The sequence below is a fragment of the Lepus europaeus genome, chromosome 17 (genome assembly GCF_033115175.1).
Source record: "Lepus europaeus isolate LE1 chromosome 17, mLepTim1.pri, whole genome shotgun sequence".
Classification (NCBI taxonomy): domain Eukaryota; kingdom Metazoa; phylum Chordata; class Mammalia; order Lagomorpha; family Leporidae; genus Lepus; species Lepus europaeus.
In genome coordinates this window covers 17,618,695-17,639,165 of record NC_084843.1, presented here as the reverse complement: position 1 = coordinate 17,639,165, position 20,471 = coordinate 17,618,695, and the positions used below count along the sequence as shown (strand labels likewise).

Here is a 20,471-nt window from a genome sequence, read left to right as displayed (position 1 = left end):
CAAACACATTAGCTAATAAGGAAAATAGGCACTAATGGTCAGGAAGTAGCCCCCTTGCAAAGCAAAGGGCCTGTGGCCGCAGGTTGCAGCCTCCTGCTCCTCCCTGTCCCGGAATGACATTAAGTTCACCCCCTTTCGCAGAGTGACATGAGTTTCACTGCAGATTCACAAGTTACTGGGCTGGAAATATCTGGCAGCTAGGGCTGGCTATCTGGCAGCTAAAACAGCAATCCCTCAGGGCTGGGAGCCCAGTCTTGCCCCCCCCCCCCCCCCCCCGCGCGCGCCCCCCGGAAATGAGTTCACCATTTTCAGCTCATCCAAATCCAAATCCATGTTGGCTCTGGAGCCGGCACAGGGGTAGGAAGAGAAAGTCAGACAGATGGCGCCCCCTAGTGGGAGATTCACTTAAGACCCCGGAATTACACTTCAATGGGGTATGGAAAGGGGTCCAAGAGGGGGCCCCCCTGCAGACTTTCATGTGATTCCACAAATATCTTAAAGGACAAGAAGTACCTCACAAGGCCTCTGGGTCGTTAACCTCTTCCTCAGTAAATTCGGGGACTGGAACAGGGAGGCCTTCTTTGCCCTTCAACCAGAAAGTGGTTTGCTCTCCTTTGCCCTGTGGGAGGCAGCAGAGAGGCTGGTGACACAGAGTGGGGCCAGCAGAAGCCACCTCCTACTTGACTACTTCAAAAAAAAAAATCATGGAAAATGCATATTCTGCACACAAAAAAAATCTGCATGGATTCCAGAATTTTTGCAGCAGCGTAGACATACATTTTAATTCCATTTTTGCACAAGATGTGTGATGTATCCTGGTACATAGTCAGCAATGGCCTAGCCAGGAGGGCCACTGGAGGAGAAATTTCATTGCAAAGAAAATCTTTTCAAAATAATAAGAAAATCTGTTTAACTCCTGCTATGAGCTGGACACCAAGAGAAGCATCCTGTGCACGGGTTCAGAATCAGTCCTCCCATCCATATTTCAGGGTGAGGTTAACATCATTCCCATTATACAGATGACAAAGCCAAGCTCTCAGACCAGACATCCAGGAAGTAGTGGGACTGGACTCCAAGACAGAAGGGTCTTCTAGAAAGGTCTTGCTCTTACCTGGAGTGAGGTGATGGAGTAGCATATGCCAGGGCTGGCGGTGGCACACTGGAGAGCTGATGCCACCCCTTTCCTTTCACTTCTTTTTCCGGGGCCCCCTTACTCAAACACCCTGGCCATAGTAACCACTGACGTCCCACCCCACGTACATAGCTCCCAGGTGTTCCTGAGAGCATCTCCTGGGAGTATTTGCCCCTGCTCCCCACCCCAAGAAAGACCAAGCAAAAGGCAAATATGAGAACACATTGTAGGGCATTGCAGGGACAGGGGCCATGATGAAGGCGATGAAGTAGAAAAAAAAGAGATGTTTTTCCCTTTAATGTACAGAGATGAGGTCTTTGTACCTCCAAGACCAAACCCATGGGCTCTGTCGCCCCTCCCTGGGCACTTGAGACCCAGATCAAGAAAGGAGGGCTTTCTAACTCCTGGACTTGTATTTGCTGTTGCCTTGTGTGGGAGCCAGGGGACCTGCTCTGTATACCAGGGGAAGAGGAGGCATGCTGCGAGGGCTTGGCCTCAGTGGGAGCTGAGGTCTTTCCTGCCAGGGAGTCCATGGGCAGTCCTCTTGGAAGGAGGAAGAGCTGCCATCGTGGGAACCTCCAGGGGGACCTCAGGGGTCTCTACACTATGACAGAAGGCCTGAAGTCTCCTTCATCCTACCCATCCTCCCCACGTCTCCCCCAGGGTCCCAAACAGGGTGGAAGGGATCACACTTGGCCTGGTCTTACCTTGACTGGAATGGTGCCTCTCTTTTGCAAATCGTACCCTCCCAATGCCAGCAGGGCAGCCGCAGTGCTCTGAGAGACGTGGATCCGGAACGCTGCCGGGAATAGGATATTGTCTACTTATCCCCTGGACAAAGGAGTGTCTGTGGGGCAGGGGCTGCTTTGGCGAGGGAACCTACACTGGCCAGATTCTCTGATCACCAGAATCTCTCATTAAACAAACCACAGCCTTTCTGAAGTCTAGGACCCTTAGGCTGTGATCCCTGACCACCCAGGCAATGCTCAGACACTGTTGGGTGCTATTCAAGCTCCAGCATGTCCAGGTTCAGTATGTCCCAGCATTGACCGGGGGTGATGCAAGCTGCTTCTCCCATGCATGGAGGTTCACTGAGCTCCTCACACTCCTTGGGATGGGCCCACAGTGCAGGCACACGACTACAGCTGCTGTTCCCCACACCAGAAATGTAAGTAGAATTAGGTCAGCTCTACCTTGAAATTTATCCTGCAAACCCTGATTTACAAGATAAGAGAGATATCTAAAATCTGTGTTTGAGATGCTAGATTAACTTACACAATGAAATAAAGGAAATCATTTTTAATGTCTTCATATATTGCGGGAAATTTACAAGTTCAAAACGAAGTTAACCTAAACTCTTTAGAAGTTAAGACACCGAATAATTCTGTTTTCCATGTCTTGACTGATGCTGATGAGTGGCATACATGTGTCTAGCAGCAATCATTGCAATGACATTACTACCCAGGGCTGGTGTTTGGCCTAGCAGTTAAAGCACCTACGTCCCACATCAGGGTGCTGGAGTTCTACATTCAGCCCCAGCTCCTGCCTCAACTTTCCTGCTAATGTAGTCCCTGGGAGGCAGCTCAGGTTGTTGAGTTCTTGCCACCCATGTAGGAGACTTCATTGAGTTCCTGGTTCCTAGCTTTGACACCCAGCCTGGAGCATTGCAAGTACTTGGGGAGTGAACCAGCATCTGGGAATGTTCTCTCTCTCTCTCTCTCTCTCTCTCTCTCTCTGCATCATAAATAAATAAATAAGTCAAAATTATACGAAGTAAAATTATGTGATGATCTCTGGGGTTCCTGTCCACAGATTTCTCCTGCACCACCAAGAAGAGACTGTATAACAGGTATGGGAAAAGTACCACCTCCAGGCCAAATCTGACCCATTTGCAAATAAAGTTTTATTGGAACACAGCCATGCCCATTTATTAATAAACTGTCTATAGCTGCTTTGGAGCCATAACAGCCATCAAGCCTGAAATATTTACTGCCTAGCCCAGTGTAGAAAAAAAAAACTGTCCAACTCCCACTCTTCCTTTAATTGATTTTGTTGCTAAGTACGTCTGATGGTTTAGAACGGAAAGTCTGAGAATGGGGAGGCCATGTGTGTTTGCACAGCTCCCAGGAGCACAGTGCAGAAACCCTTCTCCAAGCTTGATCAGTGTTGTCTGAAGTGGATAATGATCTTATCCTGCAGATGGCAAACGGCAGACAAAATGCAAATGAGTCTTCTAAAAATACCCGCTGGTTAAAGACAGAGGACTGGCAGGACAGTGATACTGTTTACAAAGTGCTATAAATGATACCCACGCAAACTGCTGCTTTCCATTCGGGATGCCATGTTCACAGTGTCTCCAAACAGACAGTACCTGGGCATGGTGAGTCCCACCACGCCAGCCACCACAGGACCTAATGCAGGAAGAACCGCAGACCGTAATCAGGCCACATTTCCCAAGGGCTGGCCTCCGCGATGCCCAGCAAGTCAATGAATACAATTCAACAAATAGTTGTTAAATGCCCCATGGGGAAGATACTGGCAGTAAGTGGTAGGGTTTACAGACAGGCAATCTACCCACAAACCTCTGGTGGACAGCAGCATAACCAGTCAATGACAACACCATTCATGAACTAGAGATGCAAATAAAACTGACAGTAGCACAAGAAGAAGATACTTGGGTCTGATAGGGAAAATCAGGTTCTATTTTAGTCAAGTCTTGGAACAGAAGGAACAGGACCAGCTACATAATTAGCACTGCTCAGTGAAGAATGAAAATGTGGGACCCTGGGTTAAAACATGTTCTCAGAATTGGACAGCAACAGAAAAGTATTAAACCAACTGCAAATTACTTCTGCATAGGTCACACACCCATGCGCTCCTCAAAAACACAACACATCATGAGGCTGGTGTACGGGGAAGGAGTTAAGCTGCTGTTTGGGATACCAGCAGCCCAAAGGATGCTGTGCCTGGTTTGAGTCCTGGCTCTCCTTCTGATTCCAACTTCCTGCTAATGTGCACCGTGAGAGTCAGCAGGTGATGGCTCAATTACTTGGCTTCCTACCACCATATGGGAGAGTTGCATTGAGTTCAAGCTTCCTGACCCTGTCTTGGCTGTAGCAAGAAGAAATGGAAAATTTCTCTCCCTCCCTCCCTCTCTCTCTCTTTCTCTCCCTTTCAAATAAAATTAAAATGACTAAATAAAAATTTTTAAAAATCTGTCACATCAAAGAGGATCTGTTGCTGACACTCAGAGGAAACCCCACCCAGTGGAACTGTCCTGGTTTTTGTTCCCCTCTCTACTTTTGGTTTGACATCTTGGAGTCCTTGTGTGTCCTTTCTCTGCACATCAAGGCAACTCAATCTTTAGTTTGCCCTAAAGATGACAAAGCCACCCCTCAATGTCAATTTCCTAAGAGCCTCAGAGCTAGGACTCCACCCAAGTCCACCTGTCCCTGTGCCTGACCGTCTGGCCCCCGCTGGCCCCCGGGTTTACCTGTGTGGAGACCAATCCGGAGCCTGAGCTTCTCGTCGGGCATGTGTGCGATCTGGAAGTGCATGGTGGCACTGAGGATGTGCAAGGCCATGGTGGCGATCTCGTCCACGTGTCGGGTGCCATTGCGCTTGGGAAGCCCACTAGCCACCATGTATGCATCTCCAATCGTTTCAACCTGAAATAAAGCAACAGGCCACCTCTGTTTTTCCACAAGGAAGATCCGGGGACGGAGTAGAATCGGAGACCAAGGTCCTTCCTTACTGATCTTTGCCTCAGGGCCCCTGTGTGGGAGTACCACACTCCCAGACCTCTCCCCTACCCACTTCCCAGCATCCCAGTTCTCCCACAAAGCCTTCTTCCCCTGAGTCTTCCTCTCCGTAACCACTGTTACCACCTCCAAAACCCCACAGTGGTGGTGACATATTTCCCTGAGCCAAGTTCAGAGCCAAGTTAGACAGACAGCAGTGTACTGATAGGGTAAGTCTTGAAGGAAGAGGTGGGTCCTCCAAGTGGAATCCAGCATACCCAACCGGAAATGTCCTCAGCCCACACAAGAGCTCTCACATACATTTGCACAAGGGTGCTTCAGAAAGTACAGGGAAAATAGAATTTAAAAACAGTGCAAAAATTTTTTTGAAATGCGTAGTTTTTTTACAATACACATTCCCATGAACTTTTTGCAGGACCCTTGTTCTTATGCATACATTATACAGGATACAAAATGTATTCACTTATGCAGATATACAAATGTATGTTTCTGACCGGTCTGCCCTCATTGCCCCAATCCCCCTACCCGAATCAGCTTTCAGCGCCTTCGTTCACAACAAAACGATAAATGCCAAGTGGAAGCTTGAAGTTCCAGCCCCTTCCAGGCGTGTATGCATTGCAGCAGCATTCAAGGACAACACAGGAAAGGTGGAACTGCAGGCATTAGCCAGGCAGTAAGAACACAAGATCACAGGAAGTCAGTTAGACAACAAGTCCAACCTGCATCTAGGCTGTCACTCCCACCTTGAGACAATCCTTAGAAATACAACTAGTTTTAATACAAGCTCATGAGAAACATAACCAAGAAGGTAACGCCAAGGGCAAAACCTCCAAGGCGGCGTCCTCACGGACGGCAGGTTCCAGACTTGTTTGGTGTATGTCCTCTACTCTTGAAGATGCCCCATCTGTCCCGTCTTTCACCCTTGAACAGAGGCAACAATTGTGGGGAATGTTGGGGGGTAACTATTGGGGATGTGGCACTGAGAGATATGACCACACTATCCCCCAGATCCCACCGGCCCCAGGACCTCAGGCAGGGGACGAGGCTGGGGCCATGGGCAGAGCTCACGCACTATGGCTGCCCGCTAAGTGCATCTGGGCACCGGCACACAGCACTGTCCCTAGGTCACTGCCTGAAGTCGTCCAAACACTCTGGGAATGCATCAAGCCACCCCCAGAAGGAAGCTGCTCGTGACTGGTTTTTGCTCTTCTCTCTGCTCCCCCAAAGGTTATCACTCTCAGGGACCATATTCTTAAGTCTTCCATAGTGGCACCAGACAGGTGACTGCCACTGTCCGCAGTCTTACAGAAGCGAGACCCACACAGGATCCAAGGACAGCCCCATAGAAGAGCAAACATGAGCCCCTCTGAGTCGGAAGGAAAGGAGCTCAGCAGGGAAGAGGGGCAGGGAGGGCACTCACCAATAGAACGCCCATGCCACTTTTAGCAATGCACTTGCTGTGAGATAAAATCACTGGAGGAAACCAAGGGAACAACCAACAGGTGGTTCTAGACAAGCCCTTTTCCAAGAAAATACTCAGGAGTCAGACACTGAGCTTCTGCCATGAACTGCAATGGACTGGCTGCATGAAATGGAGCCCCCACTCCAGGCAAATCCATCCTCAGCCACATCCCAGAAACCCCAATAAGGATCTCCTGTTGCCTCGTGGGCAGGAGCCACGTGTCTCACCTTGTACACATCATACATCCCAATGATGTGGTCGAATAAACTGTACAGGTCATTGAGGAACCTGACAACTTGCAAGGGGGAGCTGACAGAACACAATTTTGTGAATCCAACGATGTCAGAGAAAAAGATTGTCACAGACTCAAAATGTTCTGGTTCCACAGATTTTCCTGCTATGAGTTGTTCCCCAACGAAGCTGAAATCAGAGAAGGGTGTTCTTGTGAACAGAATCTTGTGCACCTGCCTCCTACGGACCCTCGCATGCAAAGTCACCCTCGTAGGTCCTTGTGCTTCCATGGGCTGAGTCGGTGCTGAACAAAGCCCATCATCTGGAAAAATTCTGGAGCTGTGCCAGGCTGAGACAGCCAGGAGCTCTGAGCTTCTTCCAAGTCTCCTACGTAGGTGGCAGGGGCCCAACCACTTGGATAGAAAGTGGAGAAATCAGGTCTTGAACCGGCACCCGTACAGGATGCTGGTATCACAAGTGGCAGCTTAACCTGCTACACCACAATGCCAGCCCCCTCTATCTGCATGTTCTTGGGAGAGATATTCTAATTGGTACTCATACACTGGGGGCAGGGGAGGGGCAGGTAGCAATCATGCCTTTACAGAAGGGATTGTCTCCAAGACATCTTATTTCCTCCTATTGATTATAGTTTGATTGGAAAGACTTGGCATACAAATTTAGAAGCAAATGTAATCATTCACCAGTTCACAAATCAAGATTTTTCTATCAATCAACCCATTCCACATTAGTACATTTAAATGCCCAGCCTGACTTCTTGGATTAAGACAGGTGAAAACAGAGTACACGGTTTTGAATGGCAAATGCTTCTGAAAAGTGCTAAAAGACTGCAAAGGTGAAAATGGATCCAAACACGGAGCAGTTTTTGAGTCTGAAATCAGGAGTGTATGTTGTCTCAACCAAAGATTTTGGACCTACACCTGAAATGGAGCTACAGCGCCATCTAGTGGTGATCATTCTCCTGTGGGGTCCAGCATAGTCCATGAAAGACCCACTATATTCTCCATTTCTAGGGACGCAGAGGGATTTGCCTCTGTCTCCTCCCTTTACAGAAAGTGCCAAGTTACACACAAACTGATTGACCCTTCTTAGAAAACGCTGAACTCCTCTTAGGAAGAGAATAATGGCAATATTCCCCCATGATGAGGGGCAGGGAGGAGACAGGGGGCTCTGGGATAGTGACGCCACTGCTCTCCAGGTTTGTCTGTCAAGGCCCCTGGGGCTGGGTACCTGGGCAACATTGTGGACAGAAGCCTCTCCACCTTCCTCTTCTCTGCCAGCAGCTGGCTGGTCCTCTCGCCCACCACCTCTTCCAGGTGCTCAGCGTACACTTCCAGCTTGTTCAGCATGCTGTCCAGGATGCTCACGCGGCTGTAAAAGATCCGGTATTAATGTCATCTTCCAAGATCCTAGGGCCATGGTGGGGCACACTTCCAGTGACTCATTCCCAGAAAACACGTCTCGCCCTTCAGGCTTCAGCTTAAGGGTTGCCAATGGTCAGCAGTGAATGACCATGGCAGCGAGGCTGCCTCACAGACAGAGCCTGCCTTTACTAGCTCTGGAAGCTTGGGCTCCACTCATTATTTTTCTGAGCCTCGGTGTACTCACCTGGAAAATGGGGCTAATAACACATACCTCACAGAGGTGTCCTGGGAATTTAATAAAATAATGTGCAAACATGCTTTGCCAGGCACCCAGCCAGCACTCAATAAATGATGACCTTGAATAACCTTTCCACCACACCGCAACAAGCTTCAAACCTCCACAACCCTTGAAAAATGCAGATTTCAGTACAGGTGGTTCTACGCTCCTCAGATTCTCCAACTTAGGGGGCACTTCCAGATCGTCCAGGCTCTCATTAGAGAAGGGTGTTCAGAGCCATCAATGAAATTCCTCCACTTTCAGATGAAGACAATGAGACTCATATAGGAAGCAGACATTGTCCTAACACCGGAGACCCACATTTTCTGAATAAAATGTCAAGCCGTAGCAACTGATCCACACCATACCATTATGCTAAATAGTGTGATTCCACAAAGTACACACCTATAAGTATACCATAAGTATAATAAATGTTCATTTGTTTATTAAAAATATTATGATCTGAAAAAATGCAGAATACAGGATTTTTATGTTGAAAATGTGTGTCTGCTGGGGCCGGCACTGTGGCACAGTAGGTTAAGTTGCCACCTGTAATGCTGGCATCCCACATGGGCACCAGTTCGAGTCCTGGTTGCTCCATTTCTCATCCCGCTCCCTGCTAATGTGCCAGGGAAAGCAGGAGAGGATGGCCCAAGTGCTTGGGCCCCTGCACCCATGCGGGAGATCCAGAAGAAGCTCCTGGCTCCTGACTTTGGCCTGGCCCAGCCCAGGGCATTGCAGCCATTTGGGGAGTGAACAAGCGGATGGAGGACGTCTCTCTGTCTCTCTCTGCCTCTCTGTGTAACTCTTTCAAATAAATAAGTCAATCTTTAACAATTTAAAAAAGAGAGAGAAAATGTGTTTCAGGCTCCCAGCCCAGTGTTCTTCCTACGAACTCAAGCTTCCTCTAACATGACAGTGTCTTTCTGTAGTCTATATCCCAAAAGATAATACAATTGTTCTGATGTGAAGGAACTATTGAGAAAATCACTCACAAACATACACTGGTTAGTCACGACCCTTGAAATGCTGATTTAAAAAAGATTATGAGAACTTCTCAAGACTCCCTGAGAAGGAAGCTGAGTGACTAGTGATGTCTGGAATGGATCGAACGGCAGTGGAATTATTAACATCTGGTATGTTTTTTGAAATTTACTTGAGAGACAAAAGGGAGAGAGCTCTCCCATCTGCTGGTTCACTCCTCAACGCTGGCAACAGCCAGGACCGGGCAGGGCTACAGCTGAGAACCAGGAATTCAATCAGGTCTCCCACGTAGGGTAGCAAGGACCCAACCGTGTGCGCCATCACTGCCTGCTCCCAGAGTCTGCATAGCAGGAAGCTGGAATTGGAAACAGAGCCAGGGACTCTGACGTGAGATGCAGGCACCTCACACACTAAGCTAAATGCCCACACCTCTATTCCATTCTCTTATATTTATTTTAGCATTTATGATATAAAGGGAGAATGTCTCCCTCCACTTTAGCCAGCATACAGCACAGAGTTTTGTGTATGGTAGACACTGAGTGAGCAAATGTTGAATAAGGGGAAGGAGGAACCAGGGAGGAGAGAGGGAGGGAGGGAGGGCCATGGAACCCCTCACCCACAGCCACCCAGCTTCCAAATTCCATGGGTAAGTTACTGGGAGAGATGCCTGTTGGCCACCTAACTCACCCCTTGGGACTGGCTGCGCGCAGGGTGCCCCTGATGCTGGGGAAGGTGGGCCTTCTCTCCGGAGACTCGTCCCAGCAGGCCTTCACCAGGGCCACGATCTTGCCATCTCCTTTGTCTTCACACAGGGAAGGTCGCAGCGGGGCCGCTGGCACGGGGTCTTTGATTCGGGCAATGATCACTGAAATTCGTTTCGGGTTGACATGAGCAGTGTCGTGCTGCTCAGAGCACTTCGCGGCTGAGAAACACGCACTGTGTTCTTAAACGCATAAACTGACTTTTTTAATGCATAGAACAGACTAGGATCCCAGAGAAATGTGGATATTTTTATGAAAATATCCCGAGTCCTCCTGGAAAATGAAGAATTCTACTGTATGACTTGTAAGCACCCCCTGCGTTTTTAAATCAATTTTTTTTTAACCTAGAAGCTTTCTCAAAGAGAAGCAGACAGACTTCCATATGATTTCAGGAAAGGATAAGCGTTGGGTATTAGACATCCCTGAAGTGTGCTTTATGCAGTTCTGTGTTCTGTTTTATACAGAAGTGATTTTAACAAATAATAAGCGTCACCCTCATGTCTGTTCCCCTGTCTAATTTTGTAAACCCACTTTCTCTCACTTCCTCTGTGGCTCCTCCTGACAGTTACTAAACATTCCACCTAAGGAGATTTCGTAAAGGAAACATTTTGAGAACCATGCCTACATGCTAGGTTCTACACACACAGAGAGTATAACAACAGGAGTGAATCTGAAACACTTGTTACTAAATTAGAGACGCCAGGCTGAGAAACATTGCATCCTGTGTGACTCTATTGATCTGGCCTTCCAGAAAACACAAGATTTTAGAGACCAAGAACAGATCAGAAGCTACCAAGAGGTGGGGAAGAGAGAGGTTAAAGAGGTGAAGTACGGGGGATTTTTTTGAGGTTGGGGAAACTACTCCGTAGCTACTTGATGGTGCATACATGACACGGCGTGTTTCACCCTTAAGGGGTGGGCCTTAAGGAACACAAACTTTAAGACCGTATCAGTTCGAAAACCAGGAAACCCACTGGTGGGAGGCAGACGAGACACAGCATTTAACTGTATTAAAAAGCTATGGCCTAACCTCGCGGAAGTGGGTAGTGGGAAACCATGCTGACGTGAGTCACTTCTGAATGACTGGAGGCTGTGAGGCCCAAGACGCAAGCAGCTACTCGGCATCACCGTTCTCTACTAAGTCAAACCGCTTCTCGTGGGAGCAGAGGTCACCAAGCCAGCAACCTCTGGGCACATACGCTGAGACTGGACAAATACGTAAATGGAGGTAAAAAGCGGGAGCCAGGATTCTCCCTGCTGGAAGGGAGGTTACAGCCGAGCAAAGCAGGAGACTAGAATAAACCATGGTGGGAAAGTTCAGGGCCAGCCCTGTGGCGTAGTGGTAAAGCCAGTGCCTGTGACACCGCATCCCATCTGGGCACTGGTTCAAGTCCTGGCTGCTCGCTTCTGATTCAGCTCCTTCCTAATATGCCTGGGAAAGCAGCAGAGGATGGCCCAAGGGTCTGGGCCCCTGCACCCACATGGAAGACCCAGAGGAAGCTCCTAGCTTCGGCCTGGCCCAGCCCCATTCATTGTGGCCATCTGAGGAGTAAGCCAGCAGATGGAAGATTCTTTCTCTCTGTGTCTCTCTGTCTCTCTGTCGCTCTCTCTCTCTCTCTGTCTTTCTCATTCTGCCTTTCAAATAAGTCAATTTTTTAAAAAAATTTTTCAAAAAGGATGATCATTCGAGACATCAGGGAGAACTCACGTTTAGTTTACTACAGATGCAGGTGTGTGTGCGTGTGCTTGGGCAGTTACACATGTGTACGTATATGGCTTAGTATACACTCAGACACTTTTTTTTTCCTGCCAACTTGCAGCGCCTGCAAGCATCCACATCCCAGTGGCACTCAGCGTACCCAGTGTCCAGGTCTTGTTTTCGAATCCCATTCTCCAACAAAAGAATTCAGGGCTCTGGAGAATCATTTCCTCCTTAGGGTGCAGTTCCACAAGATGAGTCTGGAGCGTCTTATAGTACCAGGCTTCACACAAACCGAACCCCACAGTCAGAGCTCTATGAGGGGTCTTCAAAAATTCACAGAAAATGCATATGATGAAAAAGCTGTGCATGGACTGTGAAAAATTTTGCACCGAAATGAACCTCTCTTTTAATCTCATTTTCCATGAAAATTTTTTAAGTATTTCCATAGGTCCAAGAGGCACAAAAGATGGCTGAAACTGAGCGACCAAAGATAGAAATATTTATACTGCCAAAAACAAATAAAAAGTATTAGATTATAACCTAAAATATTAAAAACTAGCCACAAGTCTTTACTGATATAGCCCACTCCTTCCTTCCATCAAGTCCAGTGGCGGGGGGGGGGGGGGGGAGGGGAGTCAGAGTAATTTACAGTGGGGAAACCCACAAACACTGCCTCCGCCCAACATCACCATGCCGGCACGTTGCCAGTGTGTGCCCTGGATACACTGTGATGCAAATCTGCACCTCCCTCCCACACACCTGCAACCCCAGTGAGAAAAGAAGACCATCAGCCATGTTCCATGGAGGGAGAATCTACAAATATTAGACAAGTACTTTTCAAAAGTGTCAAGGTTACCAAAAACAAGGAAAATGTGAAACATTTTCCCAGAGAAACTTGGGTTAGGGAGACACAATGACTCAATGGTACCCCGAATAGAATCTTGGGACAGGAAAAGGACACTAGGTAAAAACTAAAGAAATCTGAATAATTTATGCCCTTCATTAATACAATAAAAAACATAGTTTATAAAATCTATATGTAAAGTATGTTCTCGTATAGGTCTACTTTTCTGCCACTTGTTTGAGAGGCGGAGTGAGTGAGTTCCTATCTGCTGGTTTACTTCCCAAATGCCTACAGTGGCCAGAGCTGGGCTGGGCAGAAGCTGGGGGCTAGGAACATAATCCCAGTCTCCCACCTGGATGGCAGGAACCCAAGCATTTGAGCCATCACCACTGGCAGCTGGAGTCAGAAGCAAACCTAGGATAGAACCCAGCCATTCTGCAGGTGTCATAACTGGCAGCTAAACCACCAGGCAAATCACCTGTCTCCCTACATTTTTAACACCTAAAACTATTCTGAAAGAATACACACGAAAAAGTACTCTCTGTTGTATTCCCAAATGAAGTAGAATTTGAGACCTGGCACAAGAGTGGTTTTAAAACCAAGGACAGGGGCCAGCACCATGGTGCAGTAAGTTAATCCTCTGCCTGGCGGTGCCAGCATCCCATATGGGCACTGGGTTCTAGTCCCGGTTGCTCCTTTTCCAATCCAGCTCTCTGCTGTGGCCTGGGAAAGCAGTGGAGGATGGCCCAAGTGCTTGGGCCTCTGCACCCACATGGAAGACCAGGAGGAAGCACCTAACACCTGGCTTCAGATTGGCGCAGCTCTGGCCATTGCAGCCATTTGGGGAGTGAACCAACGGAAGGAAGACCATTCTCTCTGACTCTCTCTCTCATTGTCTGTAACTCTACCTCTCAAATAAGTAAAAATCTTAAAAAAAAAAAAAAGAGCAAGGACAGAAAGCTTAGGGCTGCATCATCCATTGTGCTGTGTTGGGCTCTAAGAAAGGCCATGAAAAAAATCTATTCAAGAGTATAAAACCTTGAGAGCACATTTCACACTGTGGGCGTGTGCCCTAGACAACACATGCCTGGTGCCCAGTCATGTGTGGCCAGCTGCTCCCATTCTAGAATCTCTGAGAGACATAGGTCATATTAGCACAATTGTTCTTGTCCATTAGCAGCTGGTACCCCGGTCACCCCTGGGGCTTGCAGAGACACAGTCTCCGAGGAAGTCGATCTGGGGTGGCTCCGAAAATGTGTCTCTCTGACCCCTTCCAAGTGCTGCTGCAGCTGCTGGCCCCCGGATCCCGAGGCCCGAGAGCTGCATTTCTCCAACTGCGGCTGCTCAGGCCCATCTGGAAACTTGGTAGAAGCACACAGTATCACACTGCACCCCAGATATCAGACTCAGAAGTCCTGAAAGTGAGCCTCCATCCTTGTGTGTTTTAACCTCCCTGCAGGTGCTTCTGACACCTGCTAAGGTTGGGAACCACTGGGCTGCTGCATGCAAAGAATTACTATTTATTGGATTCCCAGAACCGGGTTTGTTTGTAGGGAAGTGGGAGAAGTTAATGGTGCTTGCCCATAATTAGGTCCACAGTGTATTTTTCCTGCTTGTAGTCCTGGGTCTACACAGTCCCAGGGGACAGGGTCTCATTTCCCTTTGTGAGCTACAACAAGGGAAGAATGCACAGAGAATCCACAGTCTGCCTCCACCCTTGTCCTCAACTGACACAGTCAGATGGCAGCTGGACTTATGGCGACTGGCTCTGGCTGCAAAGACAAGAGTACCAACGTTCACTGAGAAAGTGGAATTAAAAGCTAGGTTCGTTTCCATGAGTTTCTTGAAGTGTCATATCTGTATTTTCGCTTGGTTCCAAAGTCAGATGCACGCAGATTGGAGGCTACCCCTTTTGGATTAGTCTCACCTTGGTTTCATTAGCTGTGAATTAGAATGAGGAGTCTGGCTCAAAAGCAGAGTCGGAGACTTTAAAGTCCCCAGGGACTACATGACAATGGTCTTATGATGATGCTTGAGATAGACCACTGGGGATGGGTCAGAACTGGTTGACAAGGTAAGAACAATGAAAAAATTTTAAAACCAAGAGAGGCAGGTGTATGGCAGAGCAGTTCAGACACTGCTTGGAATGCCAGCATCCCGTATAGGGTGCCTGGGTTCCAGTCCCAGTTCTCCATCCCAGCTCCCTTTTAATGCCTGCTCTGGGAGGCAGCCAGTGATGGCTCCAGTGATTGGGTGCCTGCCATCCAGGTAGGAGACCTGGATTGAGTTCCCAGCTCCCAGCTTTGGCCTGGTCCAGCCCTGACTGTTACAAGCATTTGAGGAGTGAAGCAGCAGATGGAAGATAGTTTCTCTATCTCTCTCCCCTGCTCCATCCCTTTTCAAATAATCTTCTTTTAAAAAGTCAAGAAAGGTAAGTCAGCACTGTGGCACAGTGGGTTAAGCCACCACTTGTGATGTCTGCATCCCATATCAGAGTCAGGTCAAGTCCCAGCCATTCTGCTTCTGATCCAGCTCCCTGCTAATGAGCCTGGGAAGGCAGCAGAAGGTGGCCCAAGCACTTAGGTCCCTGACACCCATGTGGGAGACCAAGATAGAGCTCCTGGCTCCTACCTGCAGCCTGGCCCAGACCTGGCTGTTGCAGTCATTTGGAAAGTGAACAAGCAAATGGAAGATCCTTCCTTCCTTCCTTCCTTCCTTCCTTTTCTCTCTCTCTCTCTCTCTCCTTTCCTCTCTCCTTCCCTCCCCCCGGCCACTCTGCCTTTCAAATAAATGAATAAATAAATCTTTTAAAAACAAGAAAAAAAAAAGGGTGGGCTTGGTTTGCTTAGAAACTTATACTCCCCCTCCCATCGTCTGCAAGTCAGAGGTTGTCAGCCTGAACGGGTGCACATTAGAATCCCCTAGGGAGCTTAGAATTGTCCAGGTAGCACCCAGACCATTGATACCAGAACCTCTGGGACTAAGATCCACGCACCAGCACCTGTTAGGAGACAATCCAGTAAAAAGCAAGCCTTAATAAACCCTTAGCAAGTGGACAATTGAGCAGCATTTATCAGAAATATTAACTGCATTGAAAATACAGTTATCTCTTCAATGTCCGATCTTGAAGAAACACTCACCCATGGGTACAAAGATACAAGGCTGCTCGTTGCAGCAATTTGTAATAGCAAAAAATGAGGAACAATCAAAATGTGCATCAATGAATAACACTGAAAATGCATGTATGTCTTAAGAAATAATGAGGCACATTTATCTGTAAGAACAGGAAGTGAGAGATGTTCAAACAGAGGGAACAATAATATTCTAGGGTAGCTCTTGGAAATGTGTCTGGCACATTAGTAGTACATGATGATAGCCAGGGTGACTGAAAGGAACCATAGCAGGTAGAGTTAGGAAGATGTAGTGGACTGAATGGTGGCTCCCGAGAGACATGGTCATGTCCCAATTATCAGGCTTGCGAACGTCAGCTTATTTGGGGAAAGGGTCTTTGCAGATATAATTAAATTATGGCTCTTGCCTCACAGAGGTCATCTTGGGTTATCCAGGTGGGCACTAAAGCCACTGCTGAGAGTCCTCATGAGAGACACTCAGAGGAGAAGGGAGGAGCAGGGTGAAAAGAGAGGCAGGGATTGGAGCCCTGTGGTGAAGCCCAGGAATGCTGGGGCAGCTGCCAGAAGCCAGAGGAGGCAGAATACGAGTCGTGAGGGGAGTTGAGCCTCGACAGTCCTTGACTTCTAGCCACCAAGTTCATGGTCACTGTTATGGTAGCCCTCAGAAGCTAACCGAGACAGCCAGAGGCCAGAGAGTTGAGAAGGCTTCAGGAAGTTCCGCAGGAAATGATAAGGATTTAATTTTCATTCCCTCCACAGGAAGTCAGGGGAGGATTTTGAGCACAGAAGTGACGTAATCTGGTCCATTTTCTAACATTATAATTCTCAGTGACTTGATACTCTTTTTGTACAAAGTGCAATTCACTTCCTAACATAAAGGCTATCAGTATGAAAATGAAAACATAACACTGGGATAAGTTATACATGAATCAAGCAGTTCACAAAAATGTCAAAGCTAGCCCACGTGACCAGGGCCCCCCAGCTTACCTTCCGGGGCCTCCTGGCGGTCGTCGAAGGGCCCCTGGTCCTGGTGGTGAATGAGGTCTCTCAGCAGAACCGCAAAGCTGTACACGTCTCCCTGCGGGGTGCCCGACCGGGGCTCCTCCTGGAGCCGCAGCAGCTCCGGGGCCGTCCAGTAGAGCTCTGCAAGGCCACGGGACGTCGGCGTGGAGGCAGAGCCGCAGTGCCAAACTGGGGAAGCTGCCCTCAGCCCGCGGGGAGCACAGGAGAGAGGAAAGCACCCCCCCTCCCTGAAACAGCCCTGCTGGGGTCTGACTGACTGGAGGAGCGGCCAGGGGGCCGCGTGGGAAAATGGATAAAACAGCGGGGACCGACCTGCACCCCGTGCTCATGGGAGGCTACGCTCGACTGGCATTACAGGCGCTTTGTGGCTTTCTTTCCCCTGTTCTGCACTGCCTATCTTTTAAAGCATAATCCTTGGATGGATCACTCGGGTAGCAGAAAATCAGCCACCTGAAACTGAACGACTTCGCACATTCAGTGTTAGGCGATCACTGCCCTCTGTCTAATTCCAGAACATTCCCCTCACTCCAAAGTAAAGCGCCTTACCCACTGAGCAGTTTCTCCCTGTTCTGCGTTCCCCTGAGCCCTGGAAACCACCAGCCTGCATTCTGACTCCACAGATGCGTTGATTCTGGATAGTTCATGTATCTTTTTACTGCAATGAGGTCAATTGGCTTAGCTCATTATAGGTTACAATCACTGAAGAGAAGGGATGCAGGGATAAGGAGCCAGGAGTGGCTACTAGCAGGTTTTCAAGATCGCCCTTGGCTCCCTGGTCTTTTGGGAAGACACCATCCCACCCCACGGCTCAGAAGCCTCCCCACGTGCAAGGCAGAAAGCTGCCAACCATGTGCCGAGGACCCTGGGGTCGACAGGGCCAGGGCACGTGACAAGGTGAGACTCGGCAGCACCCAGTGAACTCTGGACAAGCAGGAAGCACTGCTGAGCCCCACTCTACCCATAGGGAGTTGAGGCAGTGGCTCTTGTCTCGGGATGCACAGAAGAGCTGCCGGGAGCCTTCAGCAAACAGCACAGGGGCCCTGACTCCATCTCCAGACTCTGATCTGTTGATACAGCCATTGAATGAGTCACCTTTAAGATAGAGAACTGCTGGACCCTGTTATCTTTAAAGCGCCTGGCAGATCTCATGTTCTGTGCTGAGAGTGCAAGATGCCCATGGGAAGGGACACAGAGGACAAAAGGGAAGGCCAATCACTAGTGGCGTTGGGTGGCCCAGCAAGCTGGGAGGAGAACCAGCCTCCTAGCCCAGACCCACACCACAAACTGTTCCACCCATAGGGTTGTTTGTTCTTGTCCTCCTCGGATAAGCAGAACAGCTACACACCACCAGCTCCAGAGGAAGGCTCACCTGCGGGCACCTGCACAGGTGAGCATCGAGAAGCAAAGACAGCGCAAGGAACCCCTGGGCTATCTGCCAATAGCTATGGGCACAAGGTCTGCCAGTGGTTACCCGAGGGGTTGGTGGTCTTCTCAGTATAGGTTCTGTGTGTCTGGCCGTACTTGAGCTCCCACAGCCCAAATCCCGACAGCTTCACCTGCATGCGGCCGTCCACCAGGCAGTTGGAAGGTTTCAGGTTGCCATGGGACCCCAGGGGGCTCCTGTGGAGGAACAGCATGCCCTGCAGAGGCGACAACACGTCAGGGGCAGCTGGACAAATGGACAGAAACACAGGCGGGCCAATGTGGGGCAGGGGAACACGCCCATCCATGTCTACTTAGAAGCCATCGGCACAGTGACCTGTCCCTGGAGTCGGCGTGGGCACAGACACCCAAAAAGGGGAAAACTAGTTCTGGCTCATGGGTCAGGAGCTAAGAAGGCCAGAAGGCCAGCTTCAAATAGAGGCAGTCTTGTGGTCAGGCCCCTGAGTTGACATCTCAGCTCTAGGCCTCCACAGAAAGCAGGTTAGCCTGATTCTGGTCGAAACAGAAGTGACCATCATACCTACTTCATCATGGAGTCATGGATGTGAAACACCACAATAAATGCCCGGGGCAAGTAGTAAGGAAAACAGGTGCACGCTTATGATACATGTATTAGTATGACAGAGAATGTAGATATGCTGCACTATCAAGAACCTGATTTTATTACCTGCGTGTTTTGAATTATAAACCATTACTCTTAAGAGTCCTGTTTGAGTACTCTAAAGGGAAAGGCAATAAAATAAAGATTATTGAGGAATTATCCTGCTGTCCTCTGTGTTCTCGGGAGCAATAGACTACTGCTGCTATCTATGAGGACAACAGAAAGAACGCCAGAGTCGGAAGACACGTGTTCAAGTCTAGACACCATGACCCAGTCGCAACAAGAAAGTCACGTCATCTCCCTGGGCCTCAATCTGCCCATCTGTGGGATGCGGCTGCCTGGATCCCTGCTACCTAAAGGATGCACTGAGGCCCAATAGCAGCATCACCTGGGAGTTTGGCAGGAATGCAGAGTCCCTGGCCCCACCCGGCCCTACTGGATCACAGTCCATTTTGACAGGAACTTTGTTTCATGTTTATGCTCAGCGAAAAGCACTGGCCACAAGAGTTATAAAGCATCTGAGTAGACAGAAATGGCTTGACTCCTTCTCGGGCACCTGCTCAGGGCCTCGCCACTTCCTCCAGCCAGGCTGACAGGCCAAGTCACTGTCCCACTCCAGCCAGAACCCTGGGGCCAGTGCTGCATGAGAAAGATGAGCGAACACAGAGAGCAGTCCAGGAAATAATCTCCAGGAGAGGGATCAGCCACCCACTCCGCCTCACCCCTCAGAAACTCAGGGGGCCACGCTGTGTTGCTTTATCAAGTGGCCGGCTTGGCTTTGAGATTGCAAAACTGAATCCAACTTTGGAATCACAACCCTGCTGCCTCTGGAATTTCTCCAGCAAGGCTCCAACAGGCTAAGGTGCAAGCTTGCTCTCAGGTATGCCCCATGTGCAACCCAGAGTTCTCTCTGCCCTCACAGGAACCTCTTCATTCACTGAGCTGTCACACACACACACACACACACGTGCACACACACATGCACATGCACACACATACACATGCATGTGCACACACACACCAGCCTTTCTTGCCTTCCACCTGCCCTTACTGGTGCCAGGACCATGCCAGGCAGAGCCGCTTTATGCTGTGGAGCTCACGCCTGCAGGGTGACAAGGACATGCTTAGGGAACCTCCAGGCATGCAGCCGCCTCAAGAAATGGCAGGCATGCCTTCACTTCTGTGTTTCAGCCTGATGGAAAGGTACGACTTCTCTGTAGAGCACCAGAGAACAAACAGAGCCGCAAGAGAGCTCGTAATTAAGAAGCCAGATTTGATGTGCACTGAGCAGCTCTGCTGCCCGTCTGCTGGCTACATTTCCTGCCAGGCTGGAAATCCCTAGATGGTCTGTAGGGCTTCCATCCCTGACCCCTACACCTGTGCTCTCTGGTAGTTAGCAGGGAGAAGTATGGCATGGAGAAAAGAAAGCAGCCTTTGTAGTAGACTGGCTGCAATCCCAATCTACCACTCACCAGTTGGGCTTGGGACTTCACCTTGCTAAGCCTCATTTTTTTTCCTTCTTGAAAATGGAGTAGATATGAATAGGATTACTATTTTAGCTAAAAAGGAATTATAGGGGCTGACACTGTGGCACAGCAGATTAAAGCCCTGGCCTGAAGCGCTGGCATCCCATATGGGTACCAGTCCTAGTCCCGGCTGCTCCTCTTCCAATATGCCTCGCCACTTGTGGCCTAGGAAAGCAGTGGAAGATGGTCCAAGTTCTTAGACCCCTGCACC

General features: G+C 49.1%; 1 protein-coding gene across 1 annotated transcript in view; it reads right to left on the bottom strand.

The window, feature by feature from the left end:
* Positions 1-514: 514 nt before the first annotated feature.
* LOC133776349 (guanylate cyclase 2G-like) overlaps positions 515-20,471 on the bottom strand; it is a 45,721-nt gene continuing 25,764 nt past the window's right edge. Inside the window, exons 15-23 of the mRNA XM_062215200.1 lie at positions 18,162-18,330; positions 16,655-16,810; positions 9,917-10,094; positions 7,835-7,975; positions 6,583-6,775; positions 4,626-4,800; positions 3,445-3,543; positions 1,840-1,931; positions 515-619 (exon numbers count right to left, since the gene is read on the bottom strand). Coding sequence (XP_062071184.1) covers positions 515-619; positions 1,840-1,931; positions 3,445-3,543; positions 4,626-4,800; positions 6,583-6,775; positions 7,835-7,975; positions 9,917-10,094; positions 16,655-16,810; positions 18,162-18,330 — 1,308 coding nt within the window. The remainder of the gene's footprint in view (positions 620-1,839; positions 1,932-3,444; positions 3,544-4,625; positions 4,801-6,582; positions 6,776-7,834; positions 7,976-9,916; positions 10,095-16,654; positions 16,811-18,161; positions 18,331-20,471) is intronic.